An 18,225-nucleotide genomic window follows, 5' to 3' on the forward strand; every position below is an offset into this window, starting at 1 on the left:
AATTGCCATAGCAACGTTTTGAAATATTTCCTTAGCAAGTTCTTCACTTCATAAGGGAAATTTATGTAATTTCTCCTCCTTTAAATAAAAAAATTCACCTTGCACAATCAATTTAATAATTTTCTACCTCTCACACTTTGCGCTCTACGTTTGACCTGTAATGAACTCGCTTTGCTGCTATCAATTTATTTTCAATTCTATTTTCTTGCGAAAATCTTTCATTCTCCTTCGGCGTGAAATATAATTTTCCATATCTGCAAATTAAGATCAACGCTTTGTGAAAATTGAATTAAATGTTAAACAAAACGGTGCTGACTTGTTAGCTTCGCGGTTGCTACTGCAACTGCTGCTGCTGCTTCTATCAGGCTTTGTTATAGCTCCACGGTATACGTACACCCCAAGAGGCAGCCAAATGCAAGTGAGTTAATATATTTTGCTTTACTCAATGAAATGAAACTCTGTCATGTGACCGGAAACTAATCGAAATCATCCAGCGCATTCAATATCGATTTGATGAATTTACGTTGTTGGAAAAGTTATTGCTTTTTGGTCGTCCTTTCGCCATCCTACTCCACTTCTGTACAAGCCAATCGCAGTCAACGATACGATTTATGAAATCAAATGGAAGTAATGTTATATCATTAATCATTTTTAATATTTTGGTCACAGTAGTATCATGAACTTCCACATTTCAGCCCATTCATCCTGTGATATTTACGCAGCATCCTCCCACCAACCAAAGCGCCGCCTACTTTTGTTCATCGTTCATTCATCGTCCGTCCATTCTAAAATACATGCAATCCTTGCTAGGGCCGTGCAATAATTCGTTTAGCATCTCTCACCCATGCCATATTTATTGGGTATCCTCCGATAATGCTGGTTATTACTGTAATACGACAAGTATCGATAATGTCATTTCGTTTGGTGGCAAATTAAAAATCTCATTTATTTAAAAGTTAATATGCGAGCAGGGATCAAAGTGAGCTCGCATGTGTATTTGTGTGTACGTGTAAGTTATTGTTATCAGCAAACTCAGAAGAAGTGACTTTATAACATTATTTGTACATATTTTTTTTTTAACTAAAAGGAAATGAAGTTAATACACTTGGGAAAGGAAGAAAGAAATACCAAAGACTATCATTTGATGCTTGGTTGGTAGGTGATAAATTTGAAAGGCAGGAAACAAAGATATACGAGCAGCGTAGGACTTAATAAGATCTATGATGGAACTCTTTTGGGAGAAGAGATTTTCTGCAGATATTTCCTCCCTTGCAGATTGCAGGACTGCGCGTCACAAAGTAGTCCATAAGTCATTAAAAGGTTTGATGAGCGCAATTTACAGCTTCCACAATCTCAATCTTGTCTAAACGAGGGCGTACCCACGAGGAAGCAGCATCGGAGATAGTAACATCGATAATAGTTCCCAAAACATTCGGAGAGTATCTTAATTGCTACAATAACAACAAAAACTTAGTCCACAAGATGTTACCACACCTGAAATCAGTTTGGATCTATGTTACTGCAGATGACGTAGTGTTACAACGTTGTCGACGGATTTTAAAATAAAAGGACGAAGAAAGTCTGGGACATGCTTAGAGAACTTCGATCGCAACGTAAGCTTCTCATCAGTGGAAAAACAGTGATAATCATATGCTTACATTCTCTTATCGACCACGAAATAAAGCTTTTCGGTTGTGTGGCACTATGTTTGCCTTTAAGCCAATGTTAAGGAAACTAATGTCGCCTATCTGATTGTAATAATGGTTCATGTGGGGTAAGTTTCCAGGCTGCTCTACAAGCTGCCGGTATTTCGATTACACAGCCTTTTAGATTTTGTCCTTCGAAAGCTCTGAATATGATATGCAACATGCCATAGCTTCGTAGTTTTGTCAAGGTTACGTTATACTTCGAGGTTGATTTCTATCCAGGGCGTGAACGATGCTACAGTAAAGCCTCTTCCTTATCATGAGCGCAATTTACGATCAAACTGCCCTGTGGTGGATTGCGGTGTAGGCACAAAAATTGGGTCATACGTGTTATGTCTCCGTATGTAGCACCTTCATTAAAACTGGATGTCATTGGGTGATATTTGGCATTGGCTTTGCCGCGGCGACCCTCTTCTACGCGCATATCAGGAGATGGAAGTACGGGAGTGCAGCTGGTATAAGCGTTACCCATTTGGGCCAGCCCTTTAGCCCTTAGGAGACAATGTTCTCAGCAGAACAGTTCGAGTGGACCAAGAGATGTTGGCCTTGCGCTGCAGTTCTTACAATATCTTAACTCAAAAAATCTAGAATCTGTAACGAGATGGCTAAAAACCAGCAAACTTTCACAGTGACGGCAAGGGGCACACTGCGACAAAATTGTTCTGGGAAAATTTCTGACCGCAAACCCAAGACTGTTTAGCAAGGATTGGACTTAAATGTACTGAGGTCAAGAGGAGGCAGCGCTAATAACTGCTGTCATTAACAATGAATCGCTTGTTCGTTTTGAGGCCTGCGGTGCAGTCATATCACGTTGCGGATCGCGAAAAAGTTCGAAGGGAGGTCTGTAGACACCTTGAGCTGAATGAATGATATCACCTCAGGCAACAACTTGGATAAAGGCTAGTGAGGGCTTCTCATTTGCCCGATATATGTATGTCTTCAAACAACTACGGAATTTACACGTTTTGGATGTCAGGTTTTGTTGGATCAACATTCAGCAAATGAATAGACTTGGGTAGCGAAGGAAACAGGTCATATTGATTTTTTATCGACTAGATCAAACAAATTTTTAATTGCTATCGAAATTTTATCAATTGTAATAGAAAACAATATATCGATTTGTTATTTAAAATTCAGCGTTATGTTATCGAAAAATATGAATGTGGTATCGATAATTTTATATAGAAATAGAATATCTTTCGATACCCTTTTGATATTTTGTCGATAACAAATCAATATTTTTCGTTAACAAATCGATAACATATTGATGAAAAATCGATATTTTTCTGATAACTTTTCGGTGACATTTTTATAACAAATTAAAATTTTTTCTATAGCAATGTGATAACTTTTCTACAACAAATCGATATTTTTTCGAAAACAACATCGATTTTCTTCGATAATAGTTTGATATTTTTTCTATAGCAAACAAATAAATATTTTTTCGTTTGCGCATTGATAACACTTGGATAGCAAATCGATATTTTTTCATTAACAAGTCAATAAGTTTTTGATAATGTACCGATAACACTTCGATAGTTCTGCGAGAACAGTTGGTAATGGTAACAGGCCGATAACTCGGCGTTAACAAACAACAAATATGCCGATAACAATCCGATAATAATAACTGTTCCATAAATTTTCGTATTCCGTAGAGACTATTCAAACACTGTTTAATGAATCACAAACAGTACCAAAATGTTGCCAAAATAGTCGATAACATAGGCACGTAATTATTTCAAAATGGCTTCGGTTTGATTCCATTTGAAAATGAAAATTAATCACTGAGAAGAATTGAAATAATTCAAAAAAAACATATCTCACTGAGAAAACCCTTTTTTGATCTTGAACATCGATTTTTATCAATGAAAAACCTTTGTTTGGTTGAAAGTTGCAATCTCTTTTCTTGTTTAAGGACTCCAGTTAACGCACCTATGGGATTTCGATACAGTTCTCTGTTTTTACAAGTAAAGTAGCACGTCTCGACTTCAACTCTTTAGCATTTTTATTTAAAAATTAAGCCTTATACTAACAAACATACGCACACACTCAATCAAATAACTGTAAATTTTAATAAACTCTTAACTAATCCATTCCAAGCTCTCGATCAGCATATCTGATTTTTCCGCTTTCGACCCGGTCGCACTGTAAACACACTTTGTGGCAGCACACCATCAATTGTCTTTCCCGCTTTACTAGCAGCCAGCAGGCGACGCTCGTGCACCTTTCGATGCTTCGTCAAATGATCGGAGCGCGCAAAACATTTCATGCAATAATTACATTTATAAGGTTTCACACCCGAATGCGAACGTCGATGACGAGCCAATTCATCGGAACGCGAAAATTTCCATGTACACTCAGGCCAATTACAAATGTACGGTTTCTCACCCATATGACGACGCATGTGCGCTTTTAGATGTGCAGGTTTAGCATAAACTTTATCGCAGGTACCAAAGTTGCAGATGTATCCAGCGGCAGTGCGCTCTTCTGCGGCGTTAGTAGCGAGCTCTTTCGAACGTTTCGTTGTGCGCACTTTGCGATGTAGTTTCAGATTCTTTGAGCTTTCATGCAGAAAATGTTCGCATGTCTCAGTGCACAGCGGAGTTTTTTCGGGTAGAAAGTCAATGAGTTCAGGTATCTCAATATAGTTATCCAAAAATTTTTCTTCCCATTCAGCCATTTCGCGTGTTATAAAAGCATTCGTCTTTAGTTCGTGAATTGAATTGGATTCCAAGCTATCGGCGCTGCTTAAGTTTTGAAGCTCCTCAACGCTAAATCTACGCCCACACACTGCAGTCAAATCTACATCGCAAAGTGCATTGTTATTGTTCGAAAATTCACTTGTATTGGTTGGTGACGTGCTGAGTAGCTGATCGAACGTGAGTTGTAGCTCATGATCATTGATGACTCTGTATTCATAGGTGTGTATGCCATCGCTATTGCTGTTGCCGTCGGCTGTTCTGTATTGTGCTGTATCAGCTGTAGTATCACACCAGTCCACATGCAGCTCTAATAAAGTTTGTTCGTTTGTTGAATCGCCAAGTACGAAAGGATCATCAGCGCCGCTAAGACGTGTCAATGTGTTTTTGTTGTCACTTGAAAGAGGCGCGTAGTAATTGCAACTTTCGAGGTTAGCGTGGCTGCCTAAACTGGTTGTAAATACTGCTGAGTGCTCGTGTAGGTCTGCATCCTCTAAATCATTGAACACTTGTTGAAAACCACCAGTGGCAAAGAAATCCATTTCTAATTGCCATAAAAATTGTGCTCACGTTCAACTTAGGCTAAAGGTTCTATACAAGATTTCCGTCACTTCACTTGTCACTTGCTGTGATATTTTATAAATGCCAACTTTTCGTGTAGCTGATATTATTTTAAAGCTCGTCTCAGCACTGGTGCATCAGCTAAAATCATAAGATCAATTGATTTTTGTTTTTATCTACCACAATGAACAACCAATATCACCAATGTCATGCTCTACTCTCTGTACATGGATACAAGCTAATGAAGCCACGCGTTTACGCTATCATAGCCACCCGCACATGAGGTTTTGTGAATGCAACTGATTTATCATGCAAGGATGCCAGATCGAATTTTAAAGTTTGAGTTAATCGCAGGTTGATCAATTGTACCGACTTCCTTAATTATGCAGTGTCTTATAAGCGGTGGTCTAGGTCATAGAGAGAGCAGCCCGAATGCTCCAGGATACTACAGTCGACCGTCAGTCCTTAAGCGCATTAGAATCCACGTGATTAAGTCGAATATAACGCGGAGCTTTCGAGCCTTGCTCTGTTATTTCCTGAGTAAAATCCAGGAAATGAGATAAGGGTAATAGACTTACTGTGAAATAAATTGATTGGGAGATTTTGAAGTTCTTGTGGTCATGTTTGGATATGACAGAAACTACTAGCGTTCTTATTAAGCTAAATAAATTTGCAGTGAGAGTACTTACGGGTATCATCACAGTTTATTGCAATTTTGCACGAATGCTTCGACGGTGGCGCATACCAACAAGCTCCCTCTGCAGGATCTGCCAGGATTAGGAGGAAGAGGAGTGGACTACAATCGTTTTCCTGCCAATATCCAGGACTGCAAATAAGACGACTCAGATTTCCGGGTGCGCGGTTTTTCGACAGTTTGACAGATTTTGCAAGTGAGAGAAAGTTAATGGTTTGTTGAGGACTACTAGAAAGTAATCTGGTTGGACGAATATGCCGCCATTCGCCACTCACTGGAGGTTTTAACAATGGACAAAACCAATTTTATAGAGTAAATATTGGAAATCTCCACATAAGCTAGCTTAGCCTAAGCATGGGTACATCGAGGAACCGATATATAATCAGTAACTCGAAGCGAAGAGATTATTTCACATACATATATGTAGTCATCAGCTAAGAGCAGCAGTTGTTACTCACACTTACACACGCTTTTATCTTAATAACCAAGTATAAGATACAACTGTTCCAGAAGGCAAGTGCGTGAAAAGCCTAGAACTTAGGAGAAATATGCGAACGAAGCAAAAGAGAGTATAAGAGCAGCGCAAGCTGAGGAATAACTAATCATTTTGATTTAAATACGCTATTAGACAAGATAATTGTGATTGTGAAGTACTACTCCCAAAGTAGTCTAATAAAGACCATTTTGCCGTAGTGAATATTGGAGTTATTTATTCGACATCGGAATCGCACAAAATTCGTTACAAGAAAAAATCGTTGGCGGCAAAGAAGCACGGAGCACTGTATCCGGGACCCACTTCTATGGAACAATGCCAGCTCTGATGTAGGTCTTACAGCGCAAACGTTCTTCCTCCCGTTAGTTAAGTTCATAAAAAAATTCTTCTAATTCCATTTAATTTACTTTTTTTATTTGGCAGTCTGGCACCATTTCTCCATAAAAGTTATGGTCAAACGATCATACATGTTTATTGTTTATATTTAAATTCATACTAAATTGACCATAAAGTAATAATAAAGAAAAAAAAAAAAACAAATTAAAAAACTTTCAATCAATGTCAACAATTTTGTTTTTTTACTCGAGAATTTTTGTAATCATGCCTGATTAGCTTGTTTTTGTTGTACTTATTTTTGGCGCTTGTGAATCTGTGGATCTGTTTTACTTGCAGCTGTCATTTTTGACGAAATAGTCGCTAGCATACGCACACACAACCACGCACTCACCAACAAATATCACCAAGCGGCAATACCATCAATTGGCCGTCGTCCTTTGGGAATAATTAGCACGTTCGACTTTGAACGATATCGCATAAAATAATGAGCGCAAACACTTGCATATCTATCGCTATGTTTGTTTTTGTAAATGCGTATGTATGTATGTATGCTTTGTCGCGACTCATTAATGTGTGGCCATGCTCATCAACAACATCATCACTGAAATAGCACTTGGCTTCTTTGTATGTTGATTCCGCTCCGCTGTGTGTGTGAGCTGTGGTGTAGAGTGACGTCTGCTCGCACTCATTTCTTATCACTGAGGTCTGGCTTTTTGCATTCGTTGGTTTGATGGCTGTGTACCAAGCGGTGACAGGCCACCAATATGTACATATGTGATGTGACGATATAGATCAACTACAACAAAAAATATTGACATCGTTTAAAAATAATATTTTTCTCACTTCTTGGATATGTGTGTATGAGTGTGTGTGTAATACGGTAGACATCTAACGTCTATTTATGCGTTAGTGTGTATGTGCGGTACCTGGAAGTGTCCAAAGTTTTGCCAGATGCGCCACGTCAGCTGTGGATATTCATTTCTATGGTCACCTTATATTTAAGAGTCCTTGGCAGGGCTTTTATACACACGTTTCTTATAGGCAGATGATTCAGAAGAGCCAGCAGACAACACTTACACTTCGATCACGGAGTGGGTAGTGCCGGGCTTGGTGACCAATACCAAGATCGAATACCCAGATGGTATATTCCCAGCCATGCTACAAGTTTCGAGTAGAGCGGTCGTAGAATGGCTTAATATAATAATCAATGGATGCATAATACTGAATAATGTACCAACCTCTTGGAGAACTCTCGTTTTTCTACCAACGTTGTTGTTATTACTGTTGTTGTAGCAGTGCTTCGCCCCATTCAATATTTACAATACAAATTGTCATCAATGTCCTCGAACGGGAGTCCAAGAAAACTTGCTATTTCAACAGGGGTGGACCATAGTGAGAGGGGTGTTAGAGGCGTTGGTTCCACAATACAGGTAAAGAGATGGTTGGTGTCATGTGGGGACACATTGCAAGCAGGACATATGTTTTGTGTGTCTGGGTTGATTCTATATAGGTAAGAGTTAAACTTATTACAGTACCCAGATCGAAGTTGAACTAGAGTGACGCGCGTTTCCCTAGCGAGAATGCGTTCCTCCTCTGCTAGTTTTAGGCCCTACAAAAGTTGTGGAAGATGGGTCGTATGGATCCCATTAGTTTAACACTATTTCTACTCAAAACCTTTAAGAGGTTGATAGGTTTATTTATAAAGTCCAACATGACCGGAAAACTGTTCTCCAAAACTCAACATGCGCACAGCAAAGGCATGCCGGTAGACACGGCACTGAACAGTGTGATTAAAAGCATAGAGAAAGCTTTGGAATATAAAAAGTACTGCTTAGTTGTATGCTTAGACATCGTCTCTAAACAGGATATCATGGTGGGTCGTAAGTACATTGAAGTACATAAAGCCCTAACCAGTAGTATCGGCTGCATGTTTATTTGCAGGAAGATTAATTCGCAGTGTGGGCCGTATGAAGTCGTTGGACAGGAGCATGCCGCAAGGCGGGGTATTGTCGTATCTCCTGTGGACGCTGGTCATCAATCAAATGCGCAATGGGGACAAAAAACAAATCACTTACAACTACAACACAAACTCAGACTCAATGCCTCGGGTCAGCTTGACCGTAGACTATACTACCTACCTCCATACCTGCGATGATCCCTAAGAATCACAATAGAGGTGGAAGGTTGACACAAGGGCACTCAAATAGCAGACGGGGCGAGGCAATGGTATATCGATGGCTCCGAAGCAATGAAAAGAACAGGCCATGCGGTATACTGCGCAGATCTGGAAATAAAGAAATATTTCAAGCTGCCAGTTCACACTAGTGTTTTTCATACGGAAATAGTAGCTGTGACTAAAGCAGTAAAAACGCTGGAGGAAAAGTAGCTAAAACTGCGGCCGCGGAAGTTTTTACATTGACAACCTAGAGCAATTAGGGCTATAATCTCATACAGCACAACAGCTAAATATGTACTGGAATATAAGCAATCCCTGGAAAGAATCCGGACAGGGAGAAGCATACATCTTTATTAGTCCTCAGGGCCAATAGATGGTTAAGAAAAAGTGGATGAGCTGGCTTAAAGGGGCGCATTAATCGAAGCTTACTATGTACACATCTCAATCGGATTGGAAGAGATTAAAAGGGGGTGAGTGTTGCGCATTATCCAACAAGCAGGAAAGGTTTTGAGAACTTATACTAAAAAGTTACCATTATGATTTAAAAGAGGTCTGTAGACGGGTCAAATTACTGGACACCGCCTTCTGGCGTCACGTGCTTTCAAATTAGGACTATTTAGCGATAGCAGATGTAGGAATTGTGGCTGGGAGAAGGAAAGGATCTAGTACGTTTTGTGATCGAGACTCTTACGCGCCAGCTTAAGACTCCAGCTATAGTGGCTCAGCTATCAGATCTAGAAGCAGCAGACGGCATAGGTCCTACATAACTTATAGTATTTTGTCAACAGGGCGGTTCAATGATTTGATAGGCTTTTCAGTTTTGTGCTTTAACAAATTTCTGATAACAAGGCTTATCCTAACCCAACACGCTACTCAATTAAACAAAATTATTTTGGTAAATATTTTTCTCATTCAAAGTAAACTTTTTGCTCTGAGTGCTACCACTATGCACTCGAAATTGAATAAGTCTACAAGATTTAGTATTTCAATGTCTATTTTTCTTCCTTTTACTTACTAAGTCATAGAACTACAAATGCCATAAGCCTTTAATTAATCCAAAAAATATCATTATTCAATACGTACTATATAAATTTGTTACCTCCGTGTATTCGTAAGTAAAATGAGGTCATAGCAAAGAACGCAGCTTTAACATTAAATTAGATACAAATTGTGCAATCAATAAAAAAATATTTTTATTATCTGAAATGCATTTCAGTATATATAAGCACGAGTATTCTATATTGTAAAATTGTTGCGTAAATATTTATATATTTTTTTAATATCCTCTTCATTGCTCATACATCCGTTGAGTTAGCCTTTAAAGTCCTATAAAAACAAATAAACTCCTTTCTCTGCTCTCAAGACCCATAACATTCCTATTCAATTGATTTCAATCTAATGTATCCCCCCTGCATTCCATTGCTTTAGATAAATATGTATTTCTAAGTATATGTGTTTCACTATGCGCCGTCTTGCTTTTCCTATTGAGTCATTCATTCATTCACTCATTCTTTAAATTATTCAATTGCTCACTGTTTATTAAATTGTAAGGACTTCCAATTGAAAGAGTTCAAATACCAACAGCTAAACTCCACACAAGTCACTGTAAGACGATGAACTCAATTTATAAAGCTTCAATAAGGCTTTTAAATTGCTGTTGTGGGTATTTCATGCTTACATTAAGGCACCGCTTCTCATTGTTGTTGGCAGGAAGAGCTGGGTTAATTCAAAGAGGAGCTTAAAAGGCGTGATAGTATTACGCTTATGGATAGGTACAAACTAAGTAGAAAAGATGTGAATGTTGTAAAATTGATGTGAGCTACGTTCAGCGTGGTTGTGACAGCTAACTAACTAAGAACGAAAACTGACACTGAAGATATCATAAAGCCGAAGCCTGTTTGTCTCCAAACCCAGTTTCGCAAGAAATGACGGAAAATCGTTCTAGTATGCAACAGCTAATCTCCCTCTTGGTCAGTTCTATGATTCATATAAGGAGTATGGATCACTAAGATCAAGAGCTAACTCAAAAATTAGAAATTTTGAAGTTATGAGTATCACCCGGTTTCTTAATGCAATAGCTACCGAACTGCATACTCAGACACTGAAGATGACATAAAGGCGAAACCTGTTTGTCTCCAAACCAAGAATGCAACAGCTAATCTCCCTGTTGATCAGTTCTATGATTCATAGATCAATTTAATCAAGAGGAAGCTAACTCAAAAATCCGTAATTTTGAAGTAATGAGTATCACCCGGTTTCTTAATGCAATAGCTACCGAACTGTATACTCAGACACTGAAGATGACATAAAGCCGAAACCTGTTTGTCTCCAAACCAAGTTTGGCAAGAAATTACGGAAAATCGTTCTAGTATGCAACAGCTAATCTCCCTCTGGATCAGTTCTATGATTCATATAAGGAGTATGGATCACTAAGATCAAGAGCTAACTCAAAAATTAGAAATTTTGAAGTTATGAGTATCACCCGGTTTCTTAATGCAATAGCTACCGAACTGCATACTCAGACACTGAAGATGACATAAAGGCGAAACCTGTTTGTCTCCAAACCAAGAATGCAACAGCTAATCTCCCTGTTGATCAGTTCTATGATTCATAGATCAATTTAATCAAGAGGAAGCTAACTCAAAAATCCGTAATTTTGAAGTAATGAGTATCACCCGGTTTCTTAATGCAATAGCTACCGAACTGTATACTCAGACACTGAAGATGACATAAAGCCGAAACCTGTTTGTCTCTAAACCAAGTTTGGCAAGAAATGACGGAAAATCGTTCTAGAATGCAACAGCTAATCTCCCTGCTGATCAGTTCTATGATTCAAATATCACTTTGATCAAGAAGGAGCTAACTTAAAAATCCGTAATTTTGAAGCTATGGGTATCACCCGGTTTCTTAATGCAATAGCTACCGAGCTGTATACTCAGACACTGAAGATGACATAAAGCCGAAACCTGTTTGTCTCCAAACCAAGTTTGGCAAGAAATTACGGAAAATCGTTCTAGTAAGCAACAGCTAATCTCCCTCTGGATCAGTTCTATGATTCATATAAGGAGTATAGATCACTAAGATCAAGAGCTAAATCAAAAATCCGAAATTTTGAAGTTATGAGTATCACCCGGTTTCTTAATGCAATAGCTACCAAACTGTATACTTAGACACTGAAGATGACATAAAGCCGAAACCTGTTTGTCTCCAAACCAAGTTTGGCAAGAAATTACGGAAAATCGTTCTAGTATGCAACAGCTAATCTCCCTCTGGATCAGTTCTATGATTCATATAAGGAGTATGGATCACTAAGATCAAGAGCTAACTAAAAATTATAAATTTTGAAGTTATGAGTGTCACCCGGTTTCTTAATGCAATAGCTACCGAACTGTATACTCAGACACTGAAGATGACATAAAGCCGAAACCTGTTTGTCTCCAAACCAAGTTTGGCAAGAAATTACGGAAAATCGTTCTAGTATGCAACAGCTAATCTCCCTCTGGATCAGTTCTATGATTCATATAAGGAGTATGGATCACTAAGATCAAGAGCTAACTCAAAAATTAGAAATTTTGAAGTTATGAGGATCACCCGGTTTCTTAATGCAATAGCTACCGAACTGCATACTCAGACACTGAAGATGACATAAAGGCGAAACCTGTTTGTCTCCAAACCAAGAATGCAACAGCTAATCTCCCTGTTGATCAGTTCTATGATTCATAGATCAATTTAATCAAGAGGAAGCTAACTCAAAAATCCGTAATTTTGAAGTAATGAGTATCACCCGGTTTCTTAATGCAATAGCTACCGAACTGTATACTCAGACACTGAAGATGACATAAAGCCGAAACCTGTTTGTCTCTAAACCAAGTTTGGCAAGAAATGACGGAAAATCGTTCTAGAATGCAACAGCTAATCTCCCTGCTGATCAGTTCTATGATTCAAATATCACTTTGATCAAGAAGGAGCTAACTTAAAAATCCGTAATTTTGAAGTTATGGGTATCACCCGGTTTCTTAATGCAATAGCTACCGAGCTGTATACTCAGACACTGAAGATGACATAAAGCCGAAACCTGTTTGTCTCCAAACCAAGTTTGGCTAGAAATGATGGAAAATCGTTCTAGTATGCAAAAGCTAATCTCCCTCTTGATCAGTTCTATGATTCATATAAGGAGTATAGATCACTAAGATCAAGAGCTAAATCAAAAATCCGAAATTTTGAAGTTATGAGTATCACCCGGTTTCTTAATTCAATAGCTACCAAACTGTATACTTAGACACTGAAGAAGACATAAAGCCGAAACCTGTTTGTCTCCAAACCAAGTTTGGCAAGAAATGACGGAAAATCGTTCAAGAATGCAACAGCTAATCTCCCTGTTGATCAGTTCTATGATTCATATAAGGAGTATAGATCACTAAGATCAAGAGCTAACTCAAAAATTAGAAATTTTGAAGTTATGAGTATCACCCGGTTTCTTAAAGCAATAGCTACCGAACTGTATACTCAGACACTGAAGATGACATAAAGGCGAAACCTGTTTGTCTCCAAACCAAGAATGCAACAGCTAATCTCCCTGTTGATCAGTTCTATGATTCATAGATCAATTTAATCAAGAAGAAGCTAACTCAAAAATCCGTAATTTTGAAGTTATGAGTATCACCCGGTTTCTTAATGCAATAGCTACCGAACTGTATACTCAGACACTGAAGATGACATAAAGCCGAAACCTGTTTGTCTCCAAACCAAGTTTGGCAAGCAATTACGGAAAATCGTTCTAGTATGCAACAGCTTATCTCCCTCTGGATCAGTTCTATGATCCATATAAGGAGTATGGATCACTAAGATCAAGAGCTAACTCAAAAATTAGAAATTTTGAAGTTATGATTATCACCTGGTTTCTTAATGCAATAGCTACCGAACTATATACTCAGGCACTGAAGATGACATAAAGGTGAAACCTGTTTGTCTCCAAACCAAGAATGCAACAGCTAATCTCCCTGCTGATCAGTTCTATGATTCATAGATCAATTTGATCAAGAAGAAGCTAACTCAAAAATCCGTAATTTTGAAGTTATGAGTATCACCCGGTTTCTTAATGCAATAGCTACCGAACTGTATACTCAGACACTGAAGATGACATAAAGCCGAAACCTGTTTGTCTCCAAACCAAGTTTGGCAAGCAATTACGGAAAATCGTTCTAGTATGCAACAGCTTATCTCCCTCTGGATCAATTCTATGATCCATATAAGGAGTATGGATCACTAAGATCAAGAGCTAACTCAAAAATCCGTAATTTTGAAGTTATGAGTATCACCCGGTTTCTTAATGCAATAGCTACCGAACTATATACTCAGACACTGAAGATGACATAAAGGCGAAACCTGATTGTCTCCAAACCAAGAATGCAACAGCTAATCTCCCTGTTGATCAGTTCTATGATTCATAGATCAATTTGATCAAGAAGAAGCTAACTCAAAAATCCGTAATTTTGAAGTTATGAGTATCACCCGGTTTCTTAATGCAACAGCTACCGAACTGTATACTCAGACACTGAAGATGACATAAAGCCGAAACCTGTTTTTTCTCCAAACCAAATTTGGCAAGGAATGACGGAAAATCGTTCCAGAATGCAATAGCTAATCCCCCTGTTGATCAGTTCTATCATTCATAGATAACTTTGATCAAGAAGGAGCTAACTCAAAAATTTGAAATTTTGAAGTTATGAGTATCACCCGGTTTCTTAATGCAATAGCTACCGAACTATATACTCAGACACTGAAGATGACATAAAGGCGAAACCTGATTGTCTCCAAACCAAGAATGCAACAGCTAATCTCCCTGTTGATCAGTTCTATGATTCATAGATCAATTTGATCAAGAAGAAGCTAACTCAAAAATCCGTAATTTTGAAGTTATGAGTATCACCCGGTTTCTTAATGCAACAGCTACCGAACTGTATACTCAGACACTGAAGATGACATAAAGCCGAAACCTGTTTTTTCTCCAAACCAAATTTGGCAAGGAATGACGGAAAATCGTTCCAGAATGCAATAGCTAATCCCCCTGTTGATCAGTTCTATCATTCATAGATAACTTTGATCAAGAAGGAGCTAACTCAAAAATTTGAAATTTTGAAGTTATGAGTATCACCCGGTTTCTTAATGCAATAGCTACCGAACTATATACTCAGACACTGAAGATGACATAAAGGCGAAACCTGATTGTCTCCAAACCAAGAATGCAACAGCTAATCTCCCTGTTGATCAGTTCTATGATTCATAGATCAATTTGATCAAGAAGAAGCTAACTCAAAAATCCGTAATTTTGAAGTTATGAGTATCACCCGGTTTCTTAATGCAACAGCTACCGAACTGTATACTCAGACACTGAAGATGACATAAAGCCGAAACCTGTTTTTTCTCCAAACCAAATTTGGCAAGGAATGACGGAAAATCGTTCCAGAATGCAATAGCTAATCCCCCTGTTGATCAGTTCTATCATTCATAGATAACTTTGATCAAGAAGGAGCTAACTCAAAAATTTGAAATTTTGAAGTTATGAGTATCACCCGGTTTCTTAATGCAATAGCTACCGAACTATATACTCAGACACTGAAGATGACATAAAGGCGAAACCTGATTGTCTCCAAACCAAGAATGCAACAGCTAATCTCCCTGTTGATCAGTTCTATGATTCATAGATCAATTTGATCAAGAAGAAGCTAACTCAAAAATCCGTAATTTTGAAGTTATGAGTATCACCCGGTTTCTTAATGCAACAGCTACCGAACTGTATACTCAGACACTGAAGATGACATAAAGCCGAAACCTGTTTTTTCTCCAAACCAAATTTGGCAAGGAATGACGGAAAATCGTTCCAGAATGCAATAGCTAATCCCCCTGTTGATCAGTTCTATCATTCATAGATAACTTTGATCAAGAAGGAGCTAACTCAAAAATTTGAAATTTTGAAGTTATGAGTATCACCCGGTTTCTTAATGCAATAGCTACCGAACTATATACTCAGACACTGAAGATGACATAAAGGCGAAACCTGATTGTCTCCAAACCAAGAATGCAACAGCTAATCTCCCTGTTGATCAGTTCTATGATTCATAGATCAATTTGATCAAGAAGAAGCTAACTCAAAAATCCGTAATTTTGAAGTTATGAGTATCACCCGGTTTCTTAATGCAACAGCTACCGAACTGTATACTCAGACACTGAAGATGACATAAAGCCGAAACCTGTTTTTTCTCCAAACCAAATTTGGCAAGGAATGACGGAAAATCGTTCCAGAATGCAATAGCTAATCCCCCTGTTGATCAGTTCTATCATTCATAGATAACTTTGATCAAGAAGAAGCTAACTCAAAAATCCGTAATTTTGAAGTTATGAGTATCACCCGGTTTCTTAATGCAACAGCTACCGAACTGTATACTCAGACACTGAAGATGACATAAAGCCGAAACCTGTTTTTTCTCCAAACCAAATTTGGCAAGGAATGACGGAAAATCGTTCCAGAATGCAATAGCTAATCCCCCTGTTGATCAGTTCTATCATTCATAGATAACTTTGATCAAGAAGGAGCTAACTCAAAAATTTGAAATTTTGAAGTTATGAGTATCACCCGGTTTCTTAATGCAATAGCTACCGAACTATATACTCAGACACTGAAGATGACATAAAGGCGAAACCTGTTTGTCTCCAAACCAAGAATGCAACAGCTAATCTCCCTGTTGATCAGTTCTATGATTCATAGATCAATTTGATCAAGAAGAAGCTAACTCAAAAATCCATAATTTTGAAGCTATGAGTATCACCCGATTTCTTAATGCAATAGCTACCAAACTGTACACTCAGACACTGAAGATGACATAAAGGCGAAACCTGTTTGTCTCCAAACCAAGAATGCAACAGCTAATCTCCCTGTTGATCAGTTCTATGATTCATAGATAACTTTGATCAAGAAGGAGCTAACTCAAAAATCCGAAATTTTGAAGTTATGGGTATCACCCAGTTTCTCCACTGCTTTCAAATAATTCTTCCACAAAAATGTCAATTTTTTTTTTGTTTTAAACAAAGACAAAACAAAATTAAGAAAACTTATCTTTCTAGCTTTCTAGCATCGCCAAAATATTGTTTCGCGGAATATTTGAAGGCCGTGATTTTGCGCTTCAGAAGTGGGTGAGTTTGTTGGGTGAGATAGCTTAAGATTTAACAATGATATATGAGGCAAACGATCCGCCATCTATCTGATGCTTTTGAGGATTGTTGCCTTTATATAAGTAGGTTCCCAGCATAGAATGAAAGCCCAACTATTTTGCTGGCTTGACTTCCCTATGCATATGAATAAAAATGTGAAGGTGTTGAAAAGCGCAATATAAAGCTTTATAGTTTCTCAGATTGCGCAACCTGATTGTCAACCTAATCTGCACATAAATATGAATGTATCGTATACTTTTTGAGCAGGCAAGGCTCATGCGACATCGAGTTCGTTATGAAGCTAAGGGATGAGAGAGTGAAATGGCCCGAAAGGTTCATTGAGGCTATATTAAATCGCTCCAAGGATGGGCAGGCTAGTACTTTAATAGTGCTTGATACCGGAGCCTAACGCATCTAAACTGCCAAAACCCAGTTCTAGTGCTCGGACGTGACACAAATACCTATCATACGCCATGTGATAGCTTTGATACAAATGAGCGTGGTAATTCACTCAATAACTACTTATTAGGGAAAAAATATTAAAAAAACCAACTTTTGATACTATAGGAAGTTTATTGAAAAGAGTTTAATGGGTAAGGTGATGCACTAACCTAGAAATGAAGCAGAGCTGAGTGAGCTCGTCTTACCCATTTCAGAAGATAAATGAAACGCATAAGCCACTTGTATGGTTGTCTTTACTGAACAAACTTAGGAAATCGTGTAGTGCGACTGTTAAGAAAAGCTAACTGTGACGGTCGTGAAGAATCGTAGGCACTCTACACACTATCTGAGGGGCGCAGTGCTCTTCTTGGACAAACCTTTGCAGTGGTATTGAATCTACATCAGCTGCTTCTCGGTTGAATATGTTGTTTTGACCGCAAATGTCTCTTTCTTGTGCTTAGTACATGGGTTTAAAAAAATTTAAAGTGATTGCCCTTTCGCATATGCAATTGGAGCACAATTTTTCTATGGAATACATGCTGGTGAATAGTTCATGGACAATTTCCAGCACGCATACTATGAACTTGCTTTTAGATACATATTTTCCAAAATGCGAGAATTGCCTGCTACTGACCTTATCGGACGGGCGCCCTCACCACAGTAAATAATAGAAATCACAACTAAGAGGATGCTATACTGGCCCTAACAAATTTTGGGACCTATAAGTCAGCGGAGCCGGATGGTATATTCCCGGTCCAACTGCAACACACTGATGGCGGGAAAAACCGCTCACTGAAAGTCCTATATGCTTTTAAGCCTATATTTTTTCTGCGTATACCTTTAGAATGACTTCTGGAAGATTTTATCAATTAATCGATCCAATGCCTTTTTTCAATAGCTCAACATGCATG

General features: G+C 38.3%; 1 protein-coding gene and 1 long non-coding RNA gene across 2 annotated transcripts in view; both read right to left on the bottom strand.

The window, feature by feature from the left end:
• LOC137249524 (uncharacterized) overlaps positions 1 to 18,225 on the bottom strand; it is a 519,870-nt gene that overhangs the window by 19,416 nt on the left and 482,229 nt on the right. The window lies entirely within an intron of this gene.
• On the bottom strand, positions 3,802 to 5,006 carry LOC137247776 (Kruppel-like factor 1). Its single transcript, XM_067778727.1, has one exon. The coding sequence runs from the start codon at positions 4,945 to 4,947 to the stop codon at positions 3,814 to 3,816; it is 1,134 nt and encodes a 377-aa protein (XP_067634828.1). The 5' UTR covers positions 4,948 to 5,006; the 3' UTR covers positions 3,802 to 3,813.

Source organism: Eurosta solidaginis, chromosome 4, assembly GCF_040869045.1.
Source record: "Eurosta solidaginis isolate ZX-2024a chromosome 4, ASM4086904v1, whole genome shotgun sequence".
Lineage (NCBI taxonomy): Eukaryota > Metazoa > Arthropoda > Insecta > Diptera > Tephritidae > Eurosta > Eurosta solidaginis.

Bases quoted from the DNA above. Each gene is read 5' to 3' on its own strand.
- LOC137247776 (XM_067778727.1), bottom strand. From the start codon at position 4,947: ATGGATTTCTTTGCCACTGGTGGTTTTCAACAAGTGTTCAATGATTTA.